The sequence below is a fragment of the Prionailurus viverrinus genome, chromosome A2 (assembly GCF_022837055.1).
Source record: "Prionailurus viverrinus isolate Anna chromosome A2, UM_Priviv_1.0, whole genome shotgun sequence".
In the NCBI taxonomy this organism is placed as follows: domain Eukaryota; kingdom Metazoa; phylum Chordata; class Mammalia; order Carnivora; family Felidae; genus Prionailurus; species Prionailurus viverrinus.
The window spans coordinates 130,880,989-130,905,728 of NC_062562.1; the positions used below are offsets into that span (position 1 = coordinate 130,880,989).

At 37.1% G+C, this 24,740-nt stretch overlaps 1 protein-coding gene across 7 annotated transcripts in view; it reads right to left on the bottom strand.

Moving 5' to 3' along the window:
- IMMP2L (inner mitochondrial membrane peptidase subunit 2) overlaps positions 1 to 24,740 on the bottom strand; it is an 891,621-nt gene that overhangs the window by 819,365 nt on the left and 47,516 nt on the right. For all 7 annotated transcript variants that reach the window (XM_047849146.1, XM_047849151.1, XM_047849145.1 and 4 more), the window contains one exon: positions 573 to 676. In XM_047849146.1, coding sequence (XP_047705102.1) covers positions 573 to 676 — 104 coding nt within the window. The remainder of the gene's footprint in view (positions 1 to 572; positions 677 to 24,740) is intronic.

The following is a 24,740-nucleotide window of genomic DNA, read 5'->3' on the forward strand; positions in this document are numbered from 1 at the left end:
GTTATACACACTTTGACATTCGTTTTCTACATTAAGATTGGAATGAAATTTTTGTTCCTGACCAGTCATAGTACTTTAGCAGAGAAACAGTGCCACCTTTTGGTCCCAGACAAAAGCCTCCAAACTGCCTTATTTCCATTCAATTACTAACACATAAAAATGTCACTGAATTTCATGTCACAATTATCATCTTCTAGAAATATTGTGTACCTACACAAACTAATAAAAATGAAAGTAATAAAAGAGTTGCTTCCAAGATGCGAAATATCAAAATAATCCAAACCAACACCAAATACAAGTACTCTGGACCATCAATATAATTTCTGATCCACATTGCATTAAAAACATTTTACCAAATTCACATATCTCAATCAACTGATATATTTTAGATATAAAAGAAAAATCATTGTTTACAGCATTGTTACATTTCAAAAATCATTTTTAAAAATATATACTTAAAATGTACCTATTAATTTAATAATTGGCAAAGACAGTCACAGCAAATTACCGGTTAAATTAGACAATTATAAATAATTTTATATAAAAATAAAGAATGTTTCTGATTTACTTACACCAATGACACAATGTCACCACGTTGTACTTCAAAATTCCTCACTTTCCAGTGGTTCAAAAGCACTACATCAGATGATTGGCTCCCCCCAGGATTCAAAGAAGGCTAAAAAATAAGGAGAAAGAGACACATCTATCATTTGTATTTTTCAATCTTCATGGTTCCTTGCACTTCATAGCTCTAGTGCAGTGCAATAAAACATTTCTAATATAGTAGCTTTCAATAAATTGCTGTTCTAAAGTAACTGCCAATGATGAGTTTTCAAAAAGACTCATCGGTATTCTTCACAGGTGAACCTGGGGTGGGGGGAGGGGGAGGAAATACATTACCAATACTTATTTGAAAGGAAAATGTGCTAGATATTCAAATCTTTACTAAGCTCCAGCAAAGAGGTTTGAAAAGCTTTAAGAAGGATTAAAAAAAAAATGATGAAGAAGTGAATCAAACCTCCCAATGGAATATTCAGATGGGATCTAATTCCACAGTAGTGCACATCACTGTTCCATTTGCGGAAAAGCAGAAATTATCTCCAATCAACCAGGAAAACACCCACATGAAGAAAAGAAGGGAGCAGAAGAAACAGGGGATGGAACAATCATGGTACATATGGGAATTTCCCACTCTGACCTCTCTTTTCTAGAGAGAAGAGGGAGTAAGGGTTGTGGTCCCAGTTTAAACCTGATAAACGACCTTCATTCTAGGATTCAGATGATTCTAGATGTGCCTCAGGATCGATAGGGAAAAAAATTGAGACACATTTTGTGAGGAATTCATCTCAAGGTCAGGAACTGTCTAGGCATAAAAATTTGATTGAGGAACCATGAAGCCAGCAGGCCTGTCACTTGAACAGGGGTGCTGAAACAGCCAGTGGATAACAAGTCTGAAACCTGAGGTGGGAAGAGTGAAAATGAGAAAGGAAAAAGAAAAACTAGGAGAGCTTTCTCGCCATGGACTCTCCAGGGTCTCTGAGAACGCCATGAGGGGAAACTGCAGTTTCTGCGGTTGTGGGAAAGGGCCAAACAAACCACAGCCGAGCCTCTCCATCTTCACTGACAGTGGCAGCAAGAGGAGACAGAGCCACAGCAGCCACGGCAGGAGCCAGGAAGGCCGTGGATGCCAGACCACAGCCAGCAGTAGTGATGTACTCTTTTTCAGAGATCCCTGAAATTACTTGAAGATTTCTACAAAGCAGATGTGGGCAAAGCTATAGAAGTTTTGTGTGGGGACAATTATCATGATCTTATTTTGGACTACCCAGGGTTTTTTTTGTGGCCAAAATATATTGGTTATTTTTAAAGATCTCAAACACTCCCACAGCTTCTACCAACTCCTTTATGTGATAATGCCTAAATATCTCTATCTTTAGTTTTGAATTCCGGCTACTCATTTCATTTAACGATCTTACGTAAAATTCAACATGATTAAATGGACTTTGTCATGATTTCTTACCAAAAAAGGTTTTCTTCCTTATTTTCTTACATCTTATTTACCTTTTCCCAGTCAACCAGCTTAAAATCTTAGTTATCTTTTTACTTCATATTTAACCAGTCACCAAGCTAAGGAGGTTTTTTTTTATTTTCCTTCACAATATCTTTCATTTATGGCCCATCTTTTCTCTTCCCTCTCCCTTCATCATACTTCAGGCACCAATTATCATATAACTCACCATGTATCTACACTAATCAGTCTTTCACTTTCAACTCAGTCATTCACTTCACTTCAATCATTCCTTAATGATTCCATTTCTTTTGAGCTAAATGATCTTGAGCAACTTACTTAACTTTATTATGCTTCGATTTCCTTAGTGGTAAAAGTGATGATAGTTAGTAACTTACCTAATCAATAATAGTACACAAGAATAGCCAGTAGTCACCGAGTGCTTACCATGTGCACTATTAATAAGAGCCAGACATACTGAGTGCAAAGCACTGTTCTAAGAGCTTTACAAGTTTTAACTGACTTGGTGAAATCATTCACTTAAAGTTTATAGAACAGTTCTTAACCCATAGTCAAGCTCTCAGTAATCCCTATTATTGGTAATACTACATCACAATTTTAATGAAAGGTAGTTTTGAATCCTTTCCCAGGTTCCTCCTCTGGTTCCACCCATAATAAGGAACAGAGCTGATGTAGCAGGATGAATCCTGGGGGCTTTTGGGGTCACGTGCTAGGGAATGCTTTTGCCATCACACAGTAGGGTTAGATTAAAAATTCGCCTTTCTGGGGTGCCTGGGTGGCTCAGTAAGTTGACCTCCCGGCTCTTGATTTTGGCTCAGGTCATGATCTCATGGTTTGTGAGACCAAGTCCTGCTATCAGCACAGAGACTGTTTGGGATTCTCTCTCTCTCTTTCTCTCTCTCTCTCTCTCTCTCTCTCTTTCTCTCTCTCTCTCTCCCCCCCCAGCTCATGCGTGCACACTCACTCTCTCTCAAGACAAATAAGTAAACTTAAAAAAATTCATCTTCCATAAGGGTTCAATCTCTCTCATTCATATTCTCTGTCTTTGAGTTCAGTACCTTGCAAGTCCCTTTCCCTTATTTCTTTGTATTTTTCCTCCTATACCACATGGTGTAATAAATATGGCCTAGGGGGACACCATCTGAACCACAAAGAGAAAATCTCCTTCCCATTGCATTTTCATTGAGTTTGTTTCTTTTTTTCACCATCAGATTAGTGAAGAACAAAAGTGATTTAGTAATTTCTGACTACTCTACCTCATTCCCTTTTGTTGGTGTTTTTCAAAAGTTTGTGACCACCGTTCATAATGAGAAACATTTTACACACATGAACAAATACATAATTCTGAACAAAATTTCACAAAACAATAATTACCTTTACTACATACGCCCTGATATTTTTTATTCTCTCCTAATCTGTTTTTAAAATCCTATCTATAACCAACCATATTAAGTTCACATCCACTATGTTGATTTTATAACCTACTAATAAATTGCAATCCACAGCACAAAACTCATAGCTTTGGACAATTCTTCTTCAACCATTATGCCATGAAGTTTGCATTTTTCCAGAATTCTACCTTTAGCCCATTCATTCCTGCTTTTAATTTTTTTCTCTGAAAAATCTAATCAATATTCTCAGTTGCGAATACCATCCATATACCAATGACTCCTACATGCATAGTCCTAAATCACTTCCTCCTCTATACTCAATTCATAGCACTTCACACTACAACACTTACATATTGTAATGTAATTTTTGTTTACCTGACTCTACAACTAAGCAGGAAGTACATTTTATCACTATTGTAACCCCCAGTTAGATTTATACTCCAACACCAACTACTTTTCTGAGATTCTAGCACATAGCTCTATGTGGTTGCTGGGCATCTCATCTGATCAAGTCATTCTCCTACTGTAAATCCTTCAGTAACTTCCCAACACTACCAACATGACTGGCTTCAAGATCAAAATCAAGAAACATATGATCTGCAGGACCCATTCAATCCCCACCTGCAGAGTTCCTACAGGTTAAATTAAACCACAAGGCACTTATATGCCACTTTCAAGGCATCATATAAGAAAATATTTCTGCCTGCAATGTTGTCCCCTTTTCCCACCTTGTGCCATCTGGTTAACTCATACAACAAAACAATATTTGAGTCTAATGAGGCAAGGTCACAGCAATTATTTCCTAATAACCCTCATCTCTCCTTCTCCCCATTTCCATCTTCAGTCTCCATTAGGTGAGCAAAACTCTCAAGTTTTTCATCACAACCTGTGATCATTTCTATCACAGCATATTTAAATGTGCATTGTAATTATTGTCTTGTCTGTCTTCCCAAGAGTCTATAAGCCTTTTGAGAATATGTTGTTTCTTATGTCTGTGTTCTTAACACTCAGGCACATAAGGTGATTAATAATTTTCAGCAGAAAGAATTTTAAAAAATCAATTAATAAAATTCCTAAAAATTTCCCAAATTAACATGCCCAGAAGAGAGATGATTTCGACTCCAGCTCCCAATTATACTTCTGCATCCCCCTCCTTAGTTAACAGTATCACCATTCACCTTGCTCCCCAGACTAAAATACTCTTGAGTCAACCTCAATTTCATACTCTCCCTTTGGGTCTCCCAACATCTGACTGTCCCTCTGCCCAGAAAACCTTTTCCCTACTTGGAAAATTCTACTTATCTCTCAAAGGACTGCTTGGATGGTGACTTTTCTCTGTGAAGTCTTAAAAAAACAAACAAAAAAAAAAAACTGAAGTTTCCTTGTAGAAAATAGGATATTTACATCCTGGTGCTCCAAGGCCAAGGACAGAAGAATCCCCATAGACGCAAATCTTGACACCAGGAATCATCTTTCCCTTACAGAATCAGTCATCAACCAGCTTTTCTAACTCCAGTTGTTAGAACCAAAAGGTAATGAGTTGTAAACAAAAAATCTATGTAGGGGAAAAAATCCCAGAAGGAAGCATGTCTAATTTCAAACCATAAAATATTAGAATCATCAGTCGACACCTAGAAGACCTTGCCTGATTTTATAAAGGAAACAACAGAATTTTCTTTTATCTTTCCTCTCCTCTACAAGGTTAAATTTATTCATCCCCCATCTGTGCTCTCTTAACTATTTAGGTTAACTTCAATGATAGTTCTTAAAACCTGGTTATAGGTATCTGCCTACACATATGACTCTTTCACTCAACTGTAAGCTTTCCAATTGCAGAAATCGTGTCTCACCCATGTTTGTACGCCCAGAAAAAGGGCTGGAAAATAGTATTTCTATACCTTAAAGTTTAAAAGATTGAAAAATTTTTGAAGCATATTTAAGTAAGATGGCTCCTAAGCAATGTAGATTATCTAAACAATGTATATATTTCTTTCAATGAAAACATATTCTAGATAAGTATGGTAAGAAATCTTCGGTGTCTCATCAAGTTAGGCAATTTAAGCATTAAGAATAAAGTTGAACAGGGCTTTATTATTATCCATAGTGAAATAATGCTAACATAATATTCATTATGTGAAACAGAATAAGACAATAAAATTTTCACAATAGAATAAATTTTTTTCTTTACTGTTCATTTATGAATATGAATAACCACTTACCATAAAGAAAAAATTTCTTAAATTGAGAAACTATTCTACAGTACAGTACTATAACAACCATAGCTCTTTGTACTTCAATTTAAAAATTTATTAAAAAGAAAAAAAAAACACTTTAGTTCCTGAGTTTTCTAAAACAACTTTTGAGAAGAAAAATAATGCACTAACTTCAAAATGAAAAACTTATATGAAAATGAAGAAAATCTCATCTGGATAATGCTGTTTCAGAAAAATTAGTAAGTCATGTTATTACTTAGAAATTGTATATCTCACATTCCCTTGTGGGAATGGCAGTTTATGCTTCAGACAGAGCAAGTAATCTTTTCAAATCAAAGAAGTTATACACATGAAATCTAAATTAAAAGTCATAAACTTTCAGAAACTGATGTAACCAGAGTCTATATTTTCTTGTCGTGCTGCTAATACCTTAAATCCTAGATTCCTTGAGACTACATCAAAATTATAACCAACTTAAAATAATAAAGTTTTTGAAGTAAGAAACCTCAGAGAATATTTAACTTAGGAGTTTCCACCTCAATTTCAAAACGTGTAACTGTGTTAGATGTTCCTGCTAGGAGTCAAAGAGATTTCCAGTAGTAAGGGGAAAAACACTGATAATCACTGGGATTACCCACAAAGTACAAAACAAACCCCACAGTTGCTCTGCCCATCTTTTCTTCAGTGACTTGCATCTTCAAACTCCACCGATTTGTGGGCTTCTACCAAGGTGCATTAAGGCTAAACATCAACAACTTAGAGAGGTCTTTTGGATAGCCCTTGCTCTCAAGATAGAAAACTGTGGTCACATGTTGGCACCATTTCCTCACTAGCCAGATTACCTTAAACAAATCATTTAACCTTTCCATGCCTCATTTCCGCATCTATAAAATGGGGATTGCACTACCACCTACATCATAGGGTTGTTACAAGAAATAAATGAGAGTGTCACAAAATGTTAACACAATGCACGATACAGAGTAAAGAGTCAACAAATTAACATGATGAAGATGGGGGTGGGGGGAGGGCCATGCCTGGGTGGCTCAGTCGGTTCAGTGTCCGACTTCAGCTCCAATCATGATCTCACAGTTGGTGAGTTTGAGCTGTGCTGACAGCTCAAAGCCTGGAGCCTGCTTCAGATTCTGTGTCTCCCTCTCTCTCTGCCCCTCCCTTGCTCATGGTCTGTCTCTCTCTGCCTCTCAAAAATAAATAAAAGTGTTAAAAATTTTTTAAATAAAAAAAAAGATGATAAAGATGGTGCTAGCAACAACAGAACAACAACAACAAAATCAATTACAGTATTATTTCTGTAAAACTCAAGATAAGATTAAACCTTTACATGTTGTCCTGAATGTTTTTCCTTTTAAATACTAAACTGGAAGTCTTCAGGCTGAAAATTCAACCCTTTATTTCTAAATTCTTGATGGATTATTTCTTCATTTCCTTTAAGCAAGTAAAGTCAACACTTTGATTTTGGATCTCAATTGTCCGGCTTTTAGGAATTAGTCCCCCCAAAATTCAAGGTGCACAACTATTTAGTTGAAAATATTTTCGGGGCTCCTGGGTGGCGCAGTTGGTTAAGCGTCTGACTTCAGCCAGGTCACGATCTCGCGGTCCGTGAGTTCGAGCCCCGCATCAGGCTCTGGGCTGATGGCTCAGAGCCTGGAGCCTGTTTCTGATTCTGTGTCTCCCTCTCTCTCTGCCCCTCCCCCGTTCATGCTCTGTCTCTCTCTGTCCCAAAAATAAATAAACGTTGAAAAAAAATTTTTAAAAAAAACTATTTTCTATAAAAACATGATGTTTTAACTTATTTTTAAACATACACACGTATACATACATACATAAAAATATATCCATTAAAAATCTAAGTCATTAGCGCTGACTGATGAGATTATGGTTTCCTTTTCTGTCTTTTTTTTCTTGGGTGGGGATTTTTGTAACATTAAAGAAGTTTATGGTATGCTTTGTTCTGACCTAGGTATTATATCTTTCATTCTAAGAAAGATAACATAAGTCAGCAGATTTCAACAGATGTTAATAAATTATGCTAAAACTAGAAATAGCAGATTTCAAACCTGCTTTTGGAACAAGTACAACACAGCATTTGTGCTTTAATGCTATCTCTGATCAAAGACTATGCTGAAGGATTTTTATTCCTCCTACAAACAAATATTATTGTCAAGGCATCCTAAATTCTCAGCTTGTGTCCAAGTTCAAACCATATGACAGTTTTGGGGGAATTTATGTCTTGGTTTAGAAAAATAAAACTCCCCTAGAGAACTGAACAGAGACATGATGGATTTCTTACCTTGTAAGATTTAGCCACAGCCATCAATCAGTAAATGATATTATTCGATTTTGATTTTTTCTATGAATTTCTTATTCATGTTTTTGCACATTTTTTAATTAAAATAAAAAACAAATTCACAGCCTATAATTCACTACCTATTGTCTACCAACAAAGCTGGCTTTTAACCTCATTTCTCTAGCTCTTTCAACCCCATCAGGCCTATAAAGAGCACCATCTACCCTGGCTATATACAATCTAAAATGTTTGAATATTAAATATTATGCTTTCAGTGAGATGGTCCCCAGTTGCAGCCATGAGGAACCAATAGTAGCCCTCAGATTTCTTTAGAAGAGAAATGATGATTTCTCTTTTAAACTGCAGTGCTGGCCAAGAAGCATGAAGTACAGTTAAAATAAATATGTATTCTGATTATAGACTTATTATTACTATGAGAAGCCACACTTTTGAAAGAATGTGGATAAAATGGTCTAAAATGTCATCTCCCTTCCCTTGCTATTGAGGCTTATAGAGCTCCTGGATTTGTCTCACTAGGTGTACAAAATAAAATGGACTATAACTGTACCCAAATCTGCATGAAGATTTAAGTTAGAAATGGACCATTCCTTTCAGTTAAAGGAAACCTATTATCCCTACTCCTTAATACTTGACCCCCTTCAATGACCAACCATCTAATTCAAAAATTATTCAAACTTCTGTCCTTAGGGCCCTTAACCTGACAAGGCTATTAAAACCTAGAGTCACACATACATTACATTTGAGTGCTAAAAGGAGGAAATTCAAATCATCAAGCATCTCAGGAAATTTATACTTATTAAACCCTAGTTACATCTGACACTTTATTAATAAGTACAGAATGATGGGTTCTTCATGCCTGCTGCAGTTTCCAGAGGTTCCCCCACAGGAGCATCTGGCAATATCATGAAATTCCCATTAGAAATCCCTTCTTACAGTTGGGGCGCCTGGGTGGCACAGTCGGTTGAGCGTCCGACTTCAGCCAGGTCACGATCTCGCGGTCCGTGAGTTCGAGCCCCGTGTCGGGCTCTGGGCTGATGGCTCAGAGCCTGGAGCCTGTTTCTGATTCTGTGTCTCCCTCTCTCTCTGCCCCTCCCTCGTTCATGCTCTGTCTTCCTCTGTCCCAAAAATAAACAAACGTTGAAAAAAAAAAAAATTTAGAAATCCCTTCTTACAGAGTCACTTTAGAGCTCTGGCCTAGACCAGTCACCCCACCTTGACCAAACAGTCCTGGCAGCCTCTTTCTGCTCATGTGTAGACTCTGGACAGGTGCCACATGAGCTGGGAAAGAGATAGATTCCCCACATGTCCCACTTAAAGAACAGGGGGGTGAAAAGGGGGTGCCTTCGTGAAGGATGTGAAGCTATAAAAATTGTGCTCTCTTTCACGTGTTCAACTCTTCATCCCTGAAAAACTACTGACTTCCAACTCTGCCAGGTACTGTGCTAGACAATGCAATTCTTCACCCTTGCGAATCCAGATATGGACCTAGTTACATCTTATTCAGGGATCTGAGAGCCTTTTTAAAAAATAACTTTGTTTTAATCACATCCTCTTTCTTACAGACATACAGTTCTTCAGCATTCCCCACTTAAAATTGGAGTGAATATATTCTTCCTCTTTTTGTTTTTACTGCATGAAATTTCATTCACATAAAAATGACCTGTATTTCTGTAGATACTACACTTCTTATTTTTTCTTTAAAAAGCAGGCCCTTAGAGCTCTATTAATACAACTTTTAAATGAACATATACCATATTAATTTAACTTGGAAGTATAGTGAGTCGCTAATTTTTCATTCTCCTAACCTCTGGATGTATTACCTATGTACTAGAGAGTGACACATCACAATTTAACAGGCACTCTCTTATATTGCTTGTACAATAAAAAAATCTTTACAAACTATCTAAAAGATAATTTGCCAAAATGTATCTAAAGTCTTTAAACTGGTCTTATCCTTAGACCAGAAAATGCCACTCTTAGAAAATTATCCTAAGGAAATGGTAAAAAAAAAAAAAAAATTATATATATATTCACACACACACAAACATATTCATCATATATTATTTATAATAGCTATTGAGCTAATCTTAGTAACAAGGGAAAACATTAAATGGTTAAATGATATGGTATGGGGATACTAAAAGACATTAAAAATCATACTGCAAATGTATGGCCAACTAATCTTTGACACAGCAGGAAAGAATATCCAATGGAAAAAAGAGTCTCTACCAAATGGTGCTGGGAGAACTGGACGGCAACATGCATAAGAATGAAACTGGACTACTTTCTGACACCATATACAAGAATACACTCAAGATGGATGAAAGACCTAAATGTGAGACAGAAAACCATCAAAATCCTAGAGGAGAAAACAGGCAACAACCTCTCTGACTTTGGCCACAGCCAACTTCTTATTTGACATGTCTCTGAAAGCAAGGGAAATAAAAGCAAAAATGAACTATTGGGACCTCATCAAGATAAAAAGCTTCTGCAAAGCAAACAGTCAACAAAACTAAAAGGCATCTGATGGAATGGGAGAAGATATTTGCAAATGACATATCAGATACAGGGTTAGTATCCAAAATCTATAAAGAACTTATCAAACTCAACACCCGAAAAATGAATAATCCAGTGAAAAAATGGGCAGATGAATAAACATTTTTCCAAAGAAGACATCCAGATGGCCAAGAGACACATGAAAAAATGCTCAAAATCACTCATCATCAGGGAAATATAAATCAAAACCACATTGAGATACCACCTCACATCGGTCAGAGTGGTAAAATTAACAACTCAGGAAATAACAGGTGTTGGAGACGATATAGAGAAATGGGAACCCTCTTGCAGTGTTGGTGGGAATGCAAACTGATGCAGCCACTCTGGAAAACAGTGTAGAGGTTCCTCAAAAAATTAAAAATAGAGTTACCCTATGACCCAGCAATAGCACTACTAGGAATTTATCCAAAGGATACAGGAGTGCTGATTCATAGGGGTACATGTACCCCAATGTTTATAGCAGCACTATCAACAATAGCCAAATTATGGAAAAAGCCCAAATGTCTATCCACTGATGAGTGGATAAAGAAGATGTGATATATATACACAATGGAATATGACTCAGCAATAAAAAATAATGGAATCTTGCCATTTGCAAAAATGTGGATGGAACTGGAGGGTATTATGCTGAATGAAATAAAGTCAGTCAGAGAAAGGCAGATACCATGTTTTCACTCATATGTGGAATCTGAGAAACTTAACAGAAGACCATAGGGGAAGGGAAGGAATAAAATAGTTATAAACAGAGTGGAAGGCAAGCCCTAAGAGAGTCTTAAATACAGAGAACAAATTGAGGGTTGATGGGGGTGGGGAGGGCAGGGGACAGGGAAAATGGATGATGGGCATTGAGGAGGGCACTTGTTGGGCTGAGCACTGGGTGTTGTATGTAAGTGATGAATCACAGGAATCTACTCCCAAAATCAAAAGTACACTGTATACACTATATGTTAAGTAACTTAACAATAAATTATATTTAAAAAAATCATACTGCCAAAAATTTTTAAAGATATTTGGATATGTTTGGTGAAATAAGTTAGGTGAAAATGTAATACATTTAAAAAACAACTAATTAGTGTGATCCACTATAGAGAAAGAAGGGAGAGAGAGAGAGGGAGGGAGAAAGGGAGGGAAATTGTACAAAAAAGGATGATAAGAATTTATAATGGTTCAGAAATGCAAACTGAAGTTAAAAGCCTGGGCTTAAATCTGTAATTTTCTTTGAGTCTCTTAAGGTTTTTTCTCTCTCTATCTCTTTTTCCCCCTCCCATATATTCATCTGCTTTGTTTCTTAAATTGTACATATGAGTAAAATCATATGGCATTTGTCTTTCTCTGACTTATTTCACTAAGCATAATACACTCTAGCTCCATCCACATCATTGTAAAGGGCAAGATTTCATTCTTTTTGATGGCTAATATTCCATCGTATATCTATACCATGTCGTCTTTACCCATTCATCAGTTATTGGACATTTGGGCTCTCAATAGTTTGGTTATTGTTGGTAATGCTGCTATAAACATCAGGGTACATGTACTCCTTCAAATCTGTAGTTTTGTATCCTTTGGGTAAATTCCTAGTCATGCTATTGCTGGATCATAGGGTAGTTCTACTTTTAACTTTTCGAGGAACCTCCATTCTGTTCTCCAGAATGGTTGCAGCAGTTTGTATTCCCACCAGCAGTGCAAGAGAGTTCCCCTTTCTCCACATCCTCACCAATACCTGTTGTTTCTTGAGTTGTTAATTTTAGCCATTCTGACAGGTGTCACGTGGTATCTCATCATGGTTTTGATTTGTATTTCCCTGATAATCAGTGATGTTGAGCATGTTTTCATGTGTCTCTTAGCTATCTAGATGTCTTCTTTGGAAAATGTCTACTCATGTCTTCTGACCATTTCTTCACTGGATTATTTGTTTTTTAGGTGTTTAGTTTGATAAGTTCTTTATAGGTTTTGGATACAAATGCTTTATCTGATATGTCATTTGCAAATATCTTCTCCTATTCCGTAGGCTACCTTTTAGTTTTGTTGATAGTTTCCTTTGCTGTGCAGAAGTTTTTATCTTGATGAAGTCCCAACAGTTCATTTTTGCTTTTGTTTCCCTTGCCTCAGGCAACATGTCTAGTAAGAAGTTGCTGAGGCCAAGGTCAAAGAGGTTGCTGCTTGTGTTCTCCTCTAGGATTTTAATGGTTTCCTATCTCACATTTAGGTCTTTCATCCATTTTGAATTTATTTTTGTGTATGGTGTCAGAAAGTAGTCCAGTTTTATTCTTATGCATTTTGCTGTCCAGTTTTCCCAACAACATTTGTTGTTGTTGTTGTTGTTTTAATGTTTGAGAAAGAGAGAAAGCATGAGCAGGGGAGGGGCAGAGACAGAGGGGGACTGAGGATCCAAAGTGGGCTCCATGCTGATAGCAGCAAGCCTGATGGGAAGCTTGAACTCATGAACTGTGAGATCATGGCCTGAGCCGAAGTCAGACGCTGAACCCACTGTGCCATCCAGACACCCCTCAACTCCATCTGTTGAAGAGAGGTCTTATTTCCATTGGATATTCTTTCCTGCTTTGTCAAAGATTAGTTGACCATATAGTTGTCGGTTTTGTGGGTTTTCTACTCTGTTCCGTTGATCTGTGTCTGTTTTTGCACCAGTACCATAGCATCTTCATGACTACAACTTTATAATATAGCTTAGAGAACAAACTGAGGGTTGATGGAGGGAGGTGAGCAGGGGATGGGCTAGTTGGGTGATGGGTATGAAGGAGGGTACTTGTTAAGATGAGCCCTGGGTATTGTATGTAAGTGACGAATCACTGAATTCTACTCCTGAAGTCAATATTGCACTGTATGTTAACTAACTAGAATTTAAATAAAAATTTGAAAAGAAAAAATAAGGTAATTTTTAACAAATCAATATCTCTTCTCCTGTTTTGTCATCTGTAAAATGTTTAGTAATAGTACCTTCATTACAGGGTTGTGGGGGATACTAAATAAATTATTATATTTAAAGTGAATACTATATCTAATGCCCAAAATACAGTGATCATTAAATATTTCCCAACTATTATTATTATAGAATATCATCTTAAAATTAACTAATTCTGGAAGGTGATGTAAATTATTTTTATTTTGAGTATTTTTCTATTTTTTTCCAAGTTTTTTTCAATTATTATGCAATGCCTTAGAGTAAGAACAAACTAATTTCTTAAAGATAAAAACCATCTGATTTTTACATCCTTTTATTACAAATATTTATGAAGTGTGGTTTCTTCTTTAACAAATTCTTCAGTGTTTGAGCATCCCCTTAATTCAGATCACTATAACTAGACTGCAAACTTTCTGGTTCAGTGCAATACTGAAATAACTATAAAACACTACCGTTAGGGGTGCCTGGGTGGCGCAGTCGGTTAAGCGTCCGACTTCAGCCAGGTCACGATCTCACGGTCTGTGAGTTCGAGCCCCGCGTCGGGCTCTGGGCTGATGGCTCAGAGCCTGGAGCCTGTTTCCGATTCTGTGTCTCCCTCTCTCTCTGCCCCTCCCCCGTTCATGCTCTGTCTCTCTGTCCCAAAAAAAAATAAATAAATGTTGAAAAAAAAAATTTAAAAAAAAAAAACACTACCGTTAAATATGTGTATGGTGTTTCCATAAAACAGATATTGAGTTAGCTTTTTAAATTAATAGCTCTAATTAATCATGACAAGATATAGATCATGTATAATTAATAAGATATAAAATGTATATAAATTAAAATTTCTACATATTATCACAAAGACAGATTGTTATATGTAATATAAGCCAACTACATGGATACATCTATAGATTGGCACCAAGATATATCTATACACTGACAAATCCATAACTTCCTCATAAAATTGAATAAAGCTTTCTTAGTCACTAGTAGGTCCTTCTCCATTGCCCAAAAGAATCTCTCTAATTTATCCCCTAGCCTAAAAAAAAGTTCCTAGTAAGGTACATAGCAACTGAAAAAAAGTGATTCAACAAATAAAATGTTTTTAAGAGGCTGCTTGGATTTCCCTAGGTGTACTTAACTGCAAACAAGCCAAATTCCCCAACAGATAGAACATACCAATCCATATACTTCACTTGTACAACATTTGTGAACAAATCTGTGAAGATGAGAACATGGATTTGAGGTCTTTAGCTCCTCACTGTTGAACTCATGTGGAATCCTTCGGGTGAAGAGAAAAAAAAAACATCCTCCCTTTCTAGCAATACAAAAGTGTATCAGAAAATTTGATCCACAGGACTCCTGAATTACATGAATCAAAGTGATCAGAACTAAAGGGTTCAACTGTGTAGGAAACAAATAACATATCAAAAGGACAGATAAAAGACAAAAGTATGTAGTCCTTATACTACTTATTTATACAATTATTGATACAAAATAAACATTCTAAAACCTAATGCAAAATCATTTATTTGCTCTTGATTTTGCAGTTTCAGGTATGCTTAGCTAGGTTGTAGTCAACCAGTCTGACTGGAGATCACTCAGGCAGCTACAACCATAGAGATAGTACTGGTCCCAAAGGACAAACTCTACAAGCTCTTGTTATAAGCAAGCATCTAACAAGCCTCTGTTTGCATGTTGTTTCCTGTAATTCCATTGGCCAGAGGGACTAATTAATATGGCCAAATCAAGAGTCAGGGTAGGGGACTACACAAGAGCTTGGTTATCAAGAGGCATGACTCATGAGAGTTGGTGGTGGATGAGAGGACATTAATGTAACAATCTCTCAAAGTCCATTTGCAAAAGGATCAAAGTCCATGGATGAGGATCCTACGGTAGACTTCAAATGCAGTTCATCTTGAATCACAGGCTTATGAAGCAAAAAGACAAGTTATCTGTCCCCCAAACACCCAATATGCAATGGAAAGACAGGCACAGGATAACCACAATAGATTTTTCAAAAAGAATCAGAGAATTACAGAAGTCATTTGTCCATATCAAGTCTTAAATTCAGCTGCAGATGTCAGGGACTCCTACCCTTGGGACAGGAATGTTCTTTCATTAGGACTCATTTTATTATCTGCAATGGTGTCCTAATCTATTGCTGTCCATGGGTCTTTGCTGTCCCCTCTGGGCTTCTGACTCCAAAATGCATTCTTTTAAAAAAGAAATGCTTCTGTTCATTGTTATCTTGGGCCCAGAGGTCTCTTTTTTTTTTAATTTTTTTTTTCAACGTTTATTTATTTTTGGGACAGAGAGAGACAGAGCATGAACGGGGGAGGGGCAGAGAGAGAGGGAGACACAGAATCGGAAACTGGCTCCAGGCTCCGAGCCATCAGCCCAGAGCCTGACGTGGGGCTCGAACTCCCGGACCGCGAGATCGTGACCTGGCTGAAGTCGGACGCTTAACCGACTGCGCCACCCAGGCGCCCCTGGAGGTCTCTTTTGAAACTGGCCACCTCTTTTATTTTTCTTTCTCATTATTTTTAAAAATTTTAATTCCATTACAGTTAACATACAGAGTTATATTTATTTCAGGTGTACAAAACAGTGATTCAACAGCTCTATATTTTACTCAGTGCTCATCATAATAAGTGTACTTTTAATCCCTTCACCTATTTCACCCATCCCCCGACCCACCTCCCCTCTGGTAACCATCAATTTCTTCTCTATAGTTAAGAGTCTGTTGGGGTGCCTGCATGGCTTAGTCGGTTGAGCATCCAACTCTTGATTTCAGTTCAGGCCATGATCTCATGATTTATGAGCTCGAGCCCCATGTCACGCTCTGCACTGAGAGCTCGGAGCTCGATTGGTATTTTCTCTCTCTGCCCCTTCCTCACTTGCGCACGCTCTCTCTCTCAAAATTAATAAATAAATTTAAAAACAAAGAGTCTTTTTCTCGGTTTCCTCTTTTTTCCCTTTGTTTTGTTTCTTAAATTCCACATCAGTGAAATCAGATGGTATTTGCTTTCTCTGACTGACTTATTTTGCTTAGCATAGTACTCTAGCTTCATCCATGTCATTGCAAATGGCAAGATTTAATTCTTTTTTATGGCTGGATAATTATATTATATTATATATATATATATATATATATATATATATATATATACACATATATATGCATGCCATATATATACATATATGTGTGTACATATGCCACTTCTTCATTCATTTATTGATGGACACTTGGGCTGCTTCCATAATTTGGCTATTATAATAATGCTGCAATAAACATTAAGGTGCCTATAACTTTTTGAATTAGTGTTTTCATATTCTTTGGGTAAATATCCAATAGTGCAATTGCTGGATTGTAGGATAATTCTATTTTTAAATTTTTGAGGAACCGCCACACTGTCTTCCACAGTGGCTGCACCAGTTTGCATTCCCACCACAGTGCAGATGGGTTCCTTTTTCTCCACATCTTCACCAACACTTGTTGTCTCTTGTGTTTTTGATTTAGGGCATTCTCACAGGTGTAACATGAGATCTCATTGTGGTTTTGATTTGCATTTCCCTGATGATGACTGATGTTGAGTATTTCTCATGTGTCTATTGGCCATTTGTATGTCTTCTTTGGAGAAATGTCTGTTCATGTCTCCTGCCCATTTTTGAATTAGATTGTGAGGTTTTTTTGGTGAGAAGTTGTATAAGTTCTTTATATACTTGAATACTGACCCTTTATTGGATATGTTCTTTGCAAATATCTTCTCCCATTCAGTAGTTTGCTTTTAGCTTTGATTGTTTCTTGTGCAGAAACTTATTTTGATGTAGTCCCAATAGTTTATTTTTGCTTTTGTTTCCTTGCCTCATGAGATATATCTAGAAAAATGTTGCTAGAGCTAATGTCAGAGAAATTACTGCCTGTGCTCTCTTCTAACATTTTTATGGTTTTAGGTCTCACATTTAGGTCTTTAATCCATTTTGACTTTATCTCTGTGTATGCAGTAAGAAAGTCGTCCAATTTCATTCTTTTGCATGTTGTTGCTCAGTTTTCCCAACACCATTTGTTGAAGAGACTGTCTTTTTCTTATTGCATATTCTTGCCTCCCTTCCTAAAAATTAATTGATGATATAGCCATGGGCTTGTTTCTGGGCTCTCTATTCTGTTCCATTGATCTATGTGTCTATTTTAGTGCCAGTACCATACTGTTTTGATTACTATAGTATAGCTTTGTAGTATAACTTGAAATATAGACTTGTGATAACTTCAGCTTTGTTTTTCTTTTTCAAGACTGCTTTGGCTATTCAGGGTCTTTTGTGGTTCCATACAAATTTTGACCATTCCTTTTAGTATATACCAATTCAAGTCCCTTAAAATTCTGTAGACTTCCTATTCATCTCATTGACATTCATTCCGTTCCCCCATAAAGATATAGTCATAACTCTTTTATAACTAGACCTTTCTCTACTTTGTGTCAGGGTGCTATGGCACAAAGCCCTTAAGATTCTTACACATTTATTATCTTTTGTCTAGCTAAACGGATTTCTACATCATATCTTAAATCTTTTTGAGGTCTTACCAAAGACTCTTCCAGTCAAGATTTGATATTTACCCCAGGCCACTTTTAATTTAAGAATTTTTTGCCTGCCAGAAACTCCTAAAGAAATAGTCTTATTTTCCAAAACATAAATTCCTGGACACCTTGTATTTCCTCTAAGTTCTGTTTTAAGTTATTTCTCTCCTCCTATACCATATATATAAAAGCTCTAAGAAGCCAACTTACAATGTCAATATTATGCCTGGAAATCTCCTTAGCCAGATCCATGAATTTTGTAAGTACACCTTCTATATTCCAAGTTCCTGCAGGTGACAGTTTCTCAAACAGTTTCAGTGCCATAAACATGGCCACCACAACTGCAGTCTCCAATAAGTTTACTCACCACCTTTCCAGCTTCCAGTAACAGTTGTCTGTCATCAAAACCAATGCCATCTATTTTAGAATTTATTTTGGCAGCACTTCCTCACTAATAATGCCATATTTTTATTTGGGTTACCTACTGCTTCATAAAAAACCACTCCAAAACTACGTGTCTTGAAAGAACGACCATTTATTTACTCATAATCCTGAAACATGGGCTTCACTCAGAAGGGCAGATCCTCTTCCAGTTTCTCTTCCAGCCAACATGTGGTAGTAATCACCTGTGACTCAAAAAGAGCTAGAAAGGCCAAGCTGGCTCTACTCATACATCAGGCATTTAACTGGGGCTTCTTGGACAGGATGCTTCACTTGTTCTCCAAGGTCCCCTCTAGCAGGACAGCCTGAGTTTCCTGCATGTTCCCAGTTCACAAGCACCTACCAAGTTTCCACTTGAGTAACATCTGTTAATGCTCAATTGGTTAAAGCAAGTCACATGGCCTGAGACAATGTGGGAAGAAATTCTACAAATCAATGGGGGGGGGGGTGATTCATGGAGGAGCCATTACTGTAAAAATCTACACATTTCCCATGTTAAGTGAATGGGTCATTCTCTCAGTTGACACTCTGTGCTTCCTGTTGGTCATTTAAAAAAATTACAGAAATGAAAGACGGTTTATATTGTTAAGAAAGAAGGAAAGAAAGAGAGAAAGAAAGGTTAGCTAGCAAAAAAAAAAAAACTAAAAAAACTAAAATAAAGACACTTTTTGAAGTTTATTTACTTAAAAGAGAGCAGAGGAGAGGCAGAGAGAGAGAGAGAGAGAGAGAGAGAGAGAGAGAGAGAGAGAATCACAAGCAGGCCTCATACTGCCAGTGCAGAGCCCAACGCAGGGCTCGAACTCAAAAACTGTGAGATCATGACCTGAGATGAAATCCAGAGTCAGCCACTTCATGGAATGAGCCACTCAGGTGCCCCAAAAGATAAATACTTTCAAGCTACAAAGTACACAACACACATTGAAAAATTAAAAATAAAGTAGCAAGGAGGCACCTGGATGGCTCAGTCAGTTGAGCATCCGACTTCGGCTTAGATCATGATCTTGCGGTTTGTGACTTCGGGCTCCGCATCCGGCTCTGTGCTGACAGTTCAGAGCCTGGAGCCTGCTTCAGATTCTGTGTTTCTTCCTCTCTCTGACCCTCCCATGCTCATGCTCTTTCTCTCTCAATAATAAATAAACATTAAAAATTTTTTTAAATATAAAATAAAATAAAGTAGCAAGATAATATAAAACTAAAACTAGAAAGAATAAAAACAAAATTTACAAACTAGTAAGAAAAATCAAAAATTAAAAATATTATAAATTTATATAACCATTGATACAAGGCATTAGAAGCAATAAAATCAGCTAAAACTGAGCATAAATGTATGAGGAGAAATTTCTTTGTTATTTTAAAGTAATTTAGAAATTTATTACCTTTGATTGGTGATGGATTTTTTTTTTATGTTTTTGTTTTTGAGAAAGAGAGAGAGAGCATGAGCATGAGAGGGGGAGGGGCAGAGAGACACGGAGACACAGAATCTGAAGCCTGCTCCAGGGAGGCTTGAACTCATGAACCATGAGATCATAACCTGAGCCCAAGTTGGACACTTAACCAAATGAGCCACCCAGGCGCCTGGTGATGGATTCTTTTTAAGAAAGTTTTGAAGTTCTCAGAGGAAATGGCTTTCAAACAGTAAACTTTCTCACCAGTTTTTTTTTTTTTTTTTCAAGTTTTTATTTAAAATCTAGTTAGCTGAGGTGCTTGGGTGGCTCAATTGGTTAAGCCTCCAACTCTTGATTTCAGCTCAGGTCATGGTCTCAGTTGTGAAACTGAGCCCTGCATCGGGCTCTAGATAGTCCAGAGCCTGCTTGGGATTCTCTCTCCTGCACTCTCTGCCCCTCCCCTCTCCTGTCAAAAATAAATAAACTTTAAAAAATAATAATAAATAAATAAATAATAGTTAACTTATATGGTAAGATTGGTTTCAGGTGTAGAATTTTGTGACTAGTCATATATATAGAATATCCAGTGCTCATCACAAGTGCCCTCCTTAGTACCCATTACCCATTTAGCCCATTCCCCACTCTCCTCCCCTCCAGTAACCCTCAGTTTGTTTTCTATAGTTAAGAGTCTCTTATGGTTTCCTTCCCTCTCTCCTTTTTATCCCCTCCCCCTATGTTCATCTGCTCTGTTTTTTAAATTCCATATATGAGTGAAATCATATGGTATTTGCCTTTTTCTGACTGACTTTTTTCACTTAGCATAATATACTCTAGCTCTATGCATGTTGTTGCAAATGTCAAGATTTCATTCTTTTTGATGGCTGAGTTATAAATATATATGTATATATATATACATACACACACACACACACACAACTTTTTTTAGTCATTCATCAGTCATTAGACATTTGGACTCTCTCCTTAATTTGGCTATTGTCAATAGTGCTGCTAATAACATCGGGGCGCATGTACTCCTTTGAATCAGCATTTTTGTACCCTTTGGGTAAATACATAGACTTACAACTGCTGGGCCATAGGGTAGTTCTATTATCAACTTTTTGAGGAACCTCCATGCCATTCTCTAGAGTGGCTGCATCAGTTTGCATTCCCACCAACAGTGTAAGAGGGTTCCCCTTTTTCCTCATCCTTGCCAACATTTGTTATTTCCTGTGTTGTTAATTTAAGCCATCTGCCAGGTGTGCAATGGTATCTCATCGTTGTTTTGATTTGTATTTCCCTGATGATGAGTGATGTTGAGCATATGATGAATAACTTAATAGACAAATGGGTGGAGAATGAACAATATATTTTTTAAAAATATTAAAAGTTAGAATTCAAAAGCTTGGCAAACCAAGACAATCAGGATTTTTGAAGCAAAAGCAGTTCCCATGTCTGGCAAACACCCCAACAATTTGCCCTACTCAAGAGTTGGGCAACTATTCTCTCTAAGAATAGAGAGCAACTTATTCTCTCTAAGAATAAGTTTCACAAATGTATTTTTTATTAAAGCATAATCGAGATGTCATATTATATTAGTTTCAGACATAAAGCATGGTGATTCAACACTTGTGTACATTGCAAAATGAACATAGTAAGCCTAGTTACCATCCATCACCAATACATAGTCCTGATTTTTTTTTTTCAAACTTGTGTATTTACAGAGCTTGTCACAATGCAGATTCAAAGGTCCTAGTAATGATTCCATTTTCATGGGTATCTGGGAAGGAGCTCAGGAATCTTTACGAATCAGCCCAAGGATGGTATTAATACAGGCCCAAGGATGACACTGTCAAAGGGCTTTCTCAGACCATGGACCTCCTTCTCCGTTGCATTGCACTTATTGCTTAAAGCCCTTAAGATAAGCCCACATTTAAAATTTCAGGCTCAAAAGCTAACACCCTCCATTCCCTTAGCTATAGCTCAATTTTAGCAGCTTCACCCTTTCAAGCCTCCCTCCAGCAATAAAGCAGCATTTTCAAATTACAGGTCATGACCAATGAGTGAGTCATAGAATCAATTTAATGGGATGCGACCAGAATAGAAAATATCAGAGGGCACTGCACATAATGATGGTAATTACAGTTTTAGTATTGTTACATGAAACTTTTATTTCAGTTGTGTGTATGTGTGTACAATGAAACACTATATCACTTAATGAGTCATAAGCAAAAAGGTTTGAAAACCTCTGTCATAAAGAATATAATGGATTCATCAAGAAGCTAAAAAGTTTTCAGGTGAAGAGTGCAGAAACACCCTCAAAGTCAAATAAAAAAAAATTCTAATGATGATAATTTCATTTCATCATATTTCTGTAGGGTTTAATTATTCAGGGACTTCAATGCTTCAAAGAATGAATTTAATATGCATTTATTCAGCATCCCTCTGAATGGGTAGGTAAGAGGAATATGGTCCTTTTCTTTTAGAAGCTTACAAAGTACAGTTAGTATTAACCCATGAAGTAACTAGAAGACCAGAGGACAATACAAAACATGTATAATCATGAGTTAAATTTACAGTGCTGTAGGATTTCAAATAAGTGAATGATGGAATTAGGGAAAGTTGTGTGAAGAAGGTAGGACTTCTGTTTGACCTTGAACATAAGAAAAAGCAGAGAGGAAAAGGTATAGTAATAAGCCTTGCTATATAGCCAAATGAAGCTAACTGCCTATAAAAAAAAGCTCAAACATTCAGTATATAACACAGTAGTGAGTAGATTTACCACACCCAGTCATTCAGAAACCCTGGTTCTTTCTATCTAATAGATCCACCATCTCCTGTGGTCTCAGAGTCTTCAACTGGTTCCTCTGCATCCAGCAGCAGACAGAAGAGAGAGCAAGGATTACAAAGAAGACTTTTACAGACCAAGCCTGGAAATGGCAACTCACTTTTCATTCTCTTCCCATTAGCCAGAATTCAGTCCCACTTGACTACTAGGAAGGCAAACCATATAGCCTAGGACGAAAATGGAGTACTTCTATTCATTGCTAGTCCTTTCTCTTACAACTAAAATATTCCAAACATAATACAATGCACAAATATAAGAAGACTCTGAAAGGTGGATAGAAGACAGATCGGAGGCTAGGGACATTAAGACTTGAGGAACAACATGGTGGCAAGTTCCCAGGTTTTCTTTTTGCCTCTCATATATCCTAGATGAGGCACTGGAGAAGCCTGCAACCAGGAACCGCCAAGAAACAGAACCAAAAACCTTAAAGAAAAGCCTACTTCCTAGCCAAAGGGCCAGGAAAAGGATGGCCAAGGGGAACAGAAAACACTTTTTATAATACCCGTCCTAATCCAGCCAAATACCAAAGGAAACACTTCCCCGACCCCAGAGTGTTAGTGGGCTGAACAGGGAAATGGGGTTCCAGCCACACCCAGTGTCAGTGAGACCCGGTACATTCACTTCACTTTCCTCTTCTACAAAGAGGTAGAATAAGAACGCAGGGCATGTTAGCACACCATCACCCACCCCAGGATTAGTTTGGCAGTTTTTTTTTTAATTAAACTGAGGGGTACCTGGGTGGCTCAGTTGGTTGAGCATCTGACTTTGGCTCAGGTCATGAGCTCACAGTTCGTGGGTTCATGCCCCACATCAGACACTGCTGTCAGTCTGTCAGCACAGAGCCCACTTCAGATCCTCTGTCCCCCTCTCTCTGCCCCTTCCACACTTGCACTCACCCCAAAATAAATAAACATTAAAAAAAATTAAGCTGAAATGTACCATACAACTTAGCAATTCCATTCCTAGGTACCTAGGAAATGTCCAGAAAAGGCATAAGTAAAAGTAAGAATTAACTTCAAATAGACATGAGGGATCACTGTAGGGAAACGAAAATGTTCTAAAAGGTGATGATGATACAACTACATGAATTTATTAAAAATTGCTAAATCACTCACCACGGATAAATTCAATGTTATATAAAGTATACCTCAATAAAACTGTGTTTTCTTTTTTTTTTTTTTTTTTTAAGTAGAGAGGGGCGCCCGAATGGCTCATTCAGTTGAACGTCCGACTTCAGCTCTGTTCATGATCTCACGGTTAATGAGTTCAAGCCCTGCATAGGGCTCTCTGCTGTCAGCATGGAGCCCACTTTGGAGCCTCTGTTCCCTTCTCTCTCTGCCTCTCCCCAGCTTGTTCTCTCCCTCTCTCTCTCCCTTTCTCTCTCCCTCTCTCTAATAAATAAATGAAAACTTAAAAAAAAAAAAAAAGTAAACAGAATAGTATAATGAACTACCTACCATGTTACCCATTATCTAGGGTCTACTATTACAAACTCACAGCCATTCTTGTTTCATCTATAACACCACTCCACTCTTCCTCTAACCATACTACTATAAGAAAATCTCAGCTATTACACATTTCACTGAAAATTTTATGTGATGCATACTATAGATTTTTTAACCTTAAAAATATATTAATTAAAGCACAAGTGATTAAAAAAAAACTTTGGCCATTTTAAATAATCTTATGGTGTTTTCTCATATTTTCAGTTTTGTCTTTTATTTGTTTAAACATACCACATTTAGCAGCTGATAGTTCTATTACCTAGTCTTTAAGATCTGATTCTGCTAAAAGTTGTTACAGACTCTCACTTGTGATAGTGCTCATTTCCTTGTGTAATATTTTTACTGTGAGATCATGTTCATCAAACTTTGTATGTGCCCAGAAGGATTGGGGATGGCTTTCACCAGGTGCCTGAGGATGCACTAAACCCAAGTACAAAGTGAATTAAAATCTCAATTGAGAGTATTTCATTTGCAGTGAAGGTGAATTCAAACCTCAGTTCCAATTAAGCTTTTCTCTGCTGCTCAGAGACTACAACATTTTTCTTGCAGAACGGATTTGGGTTTTAGTGT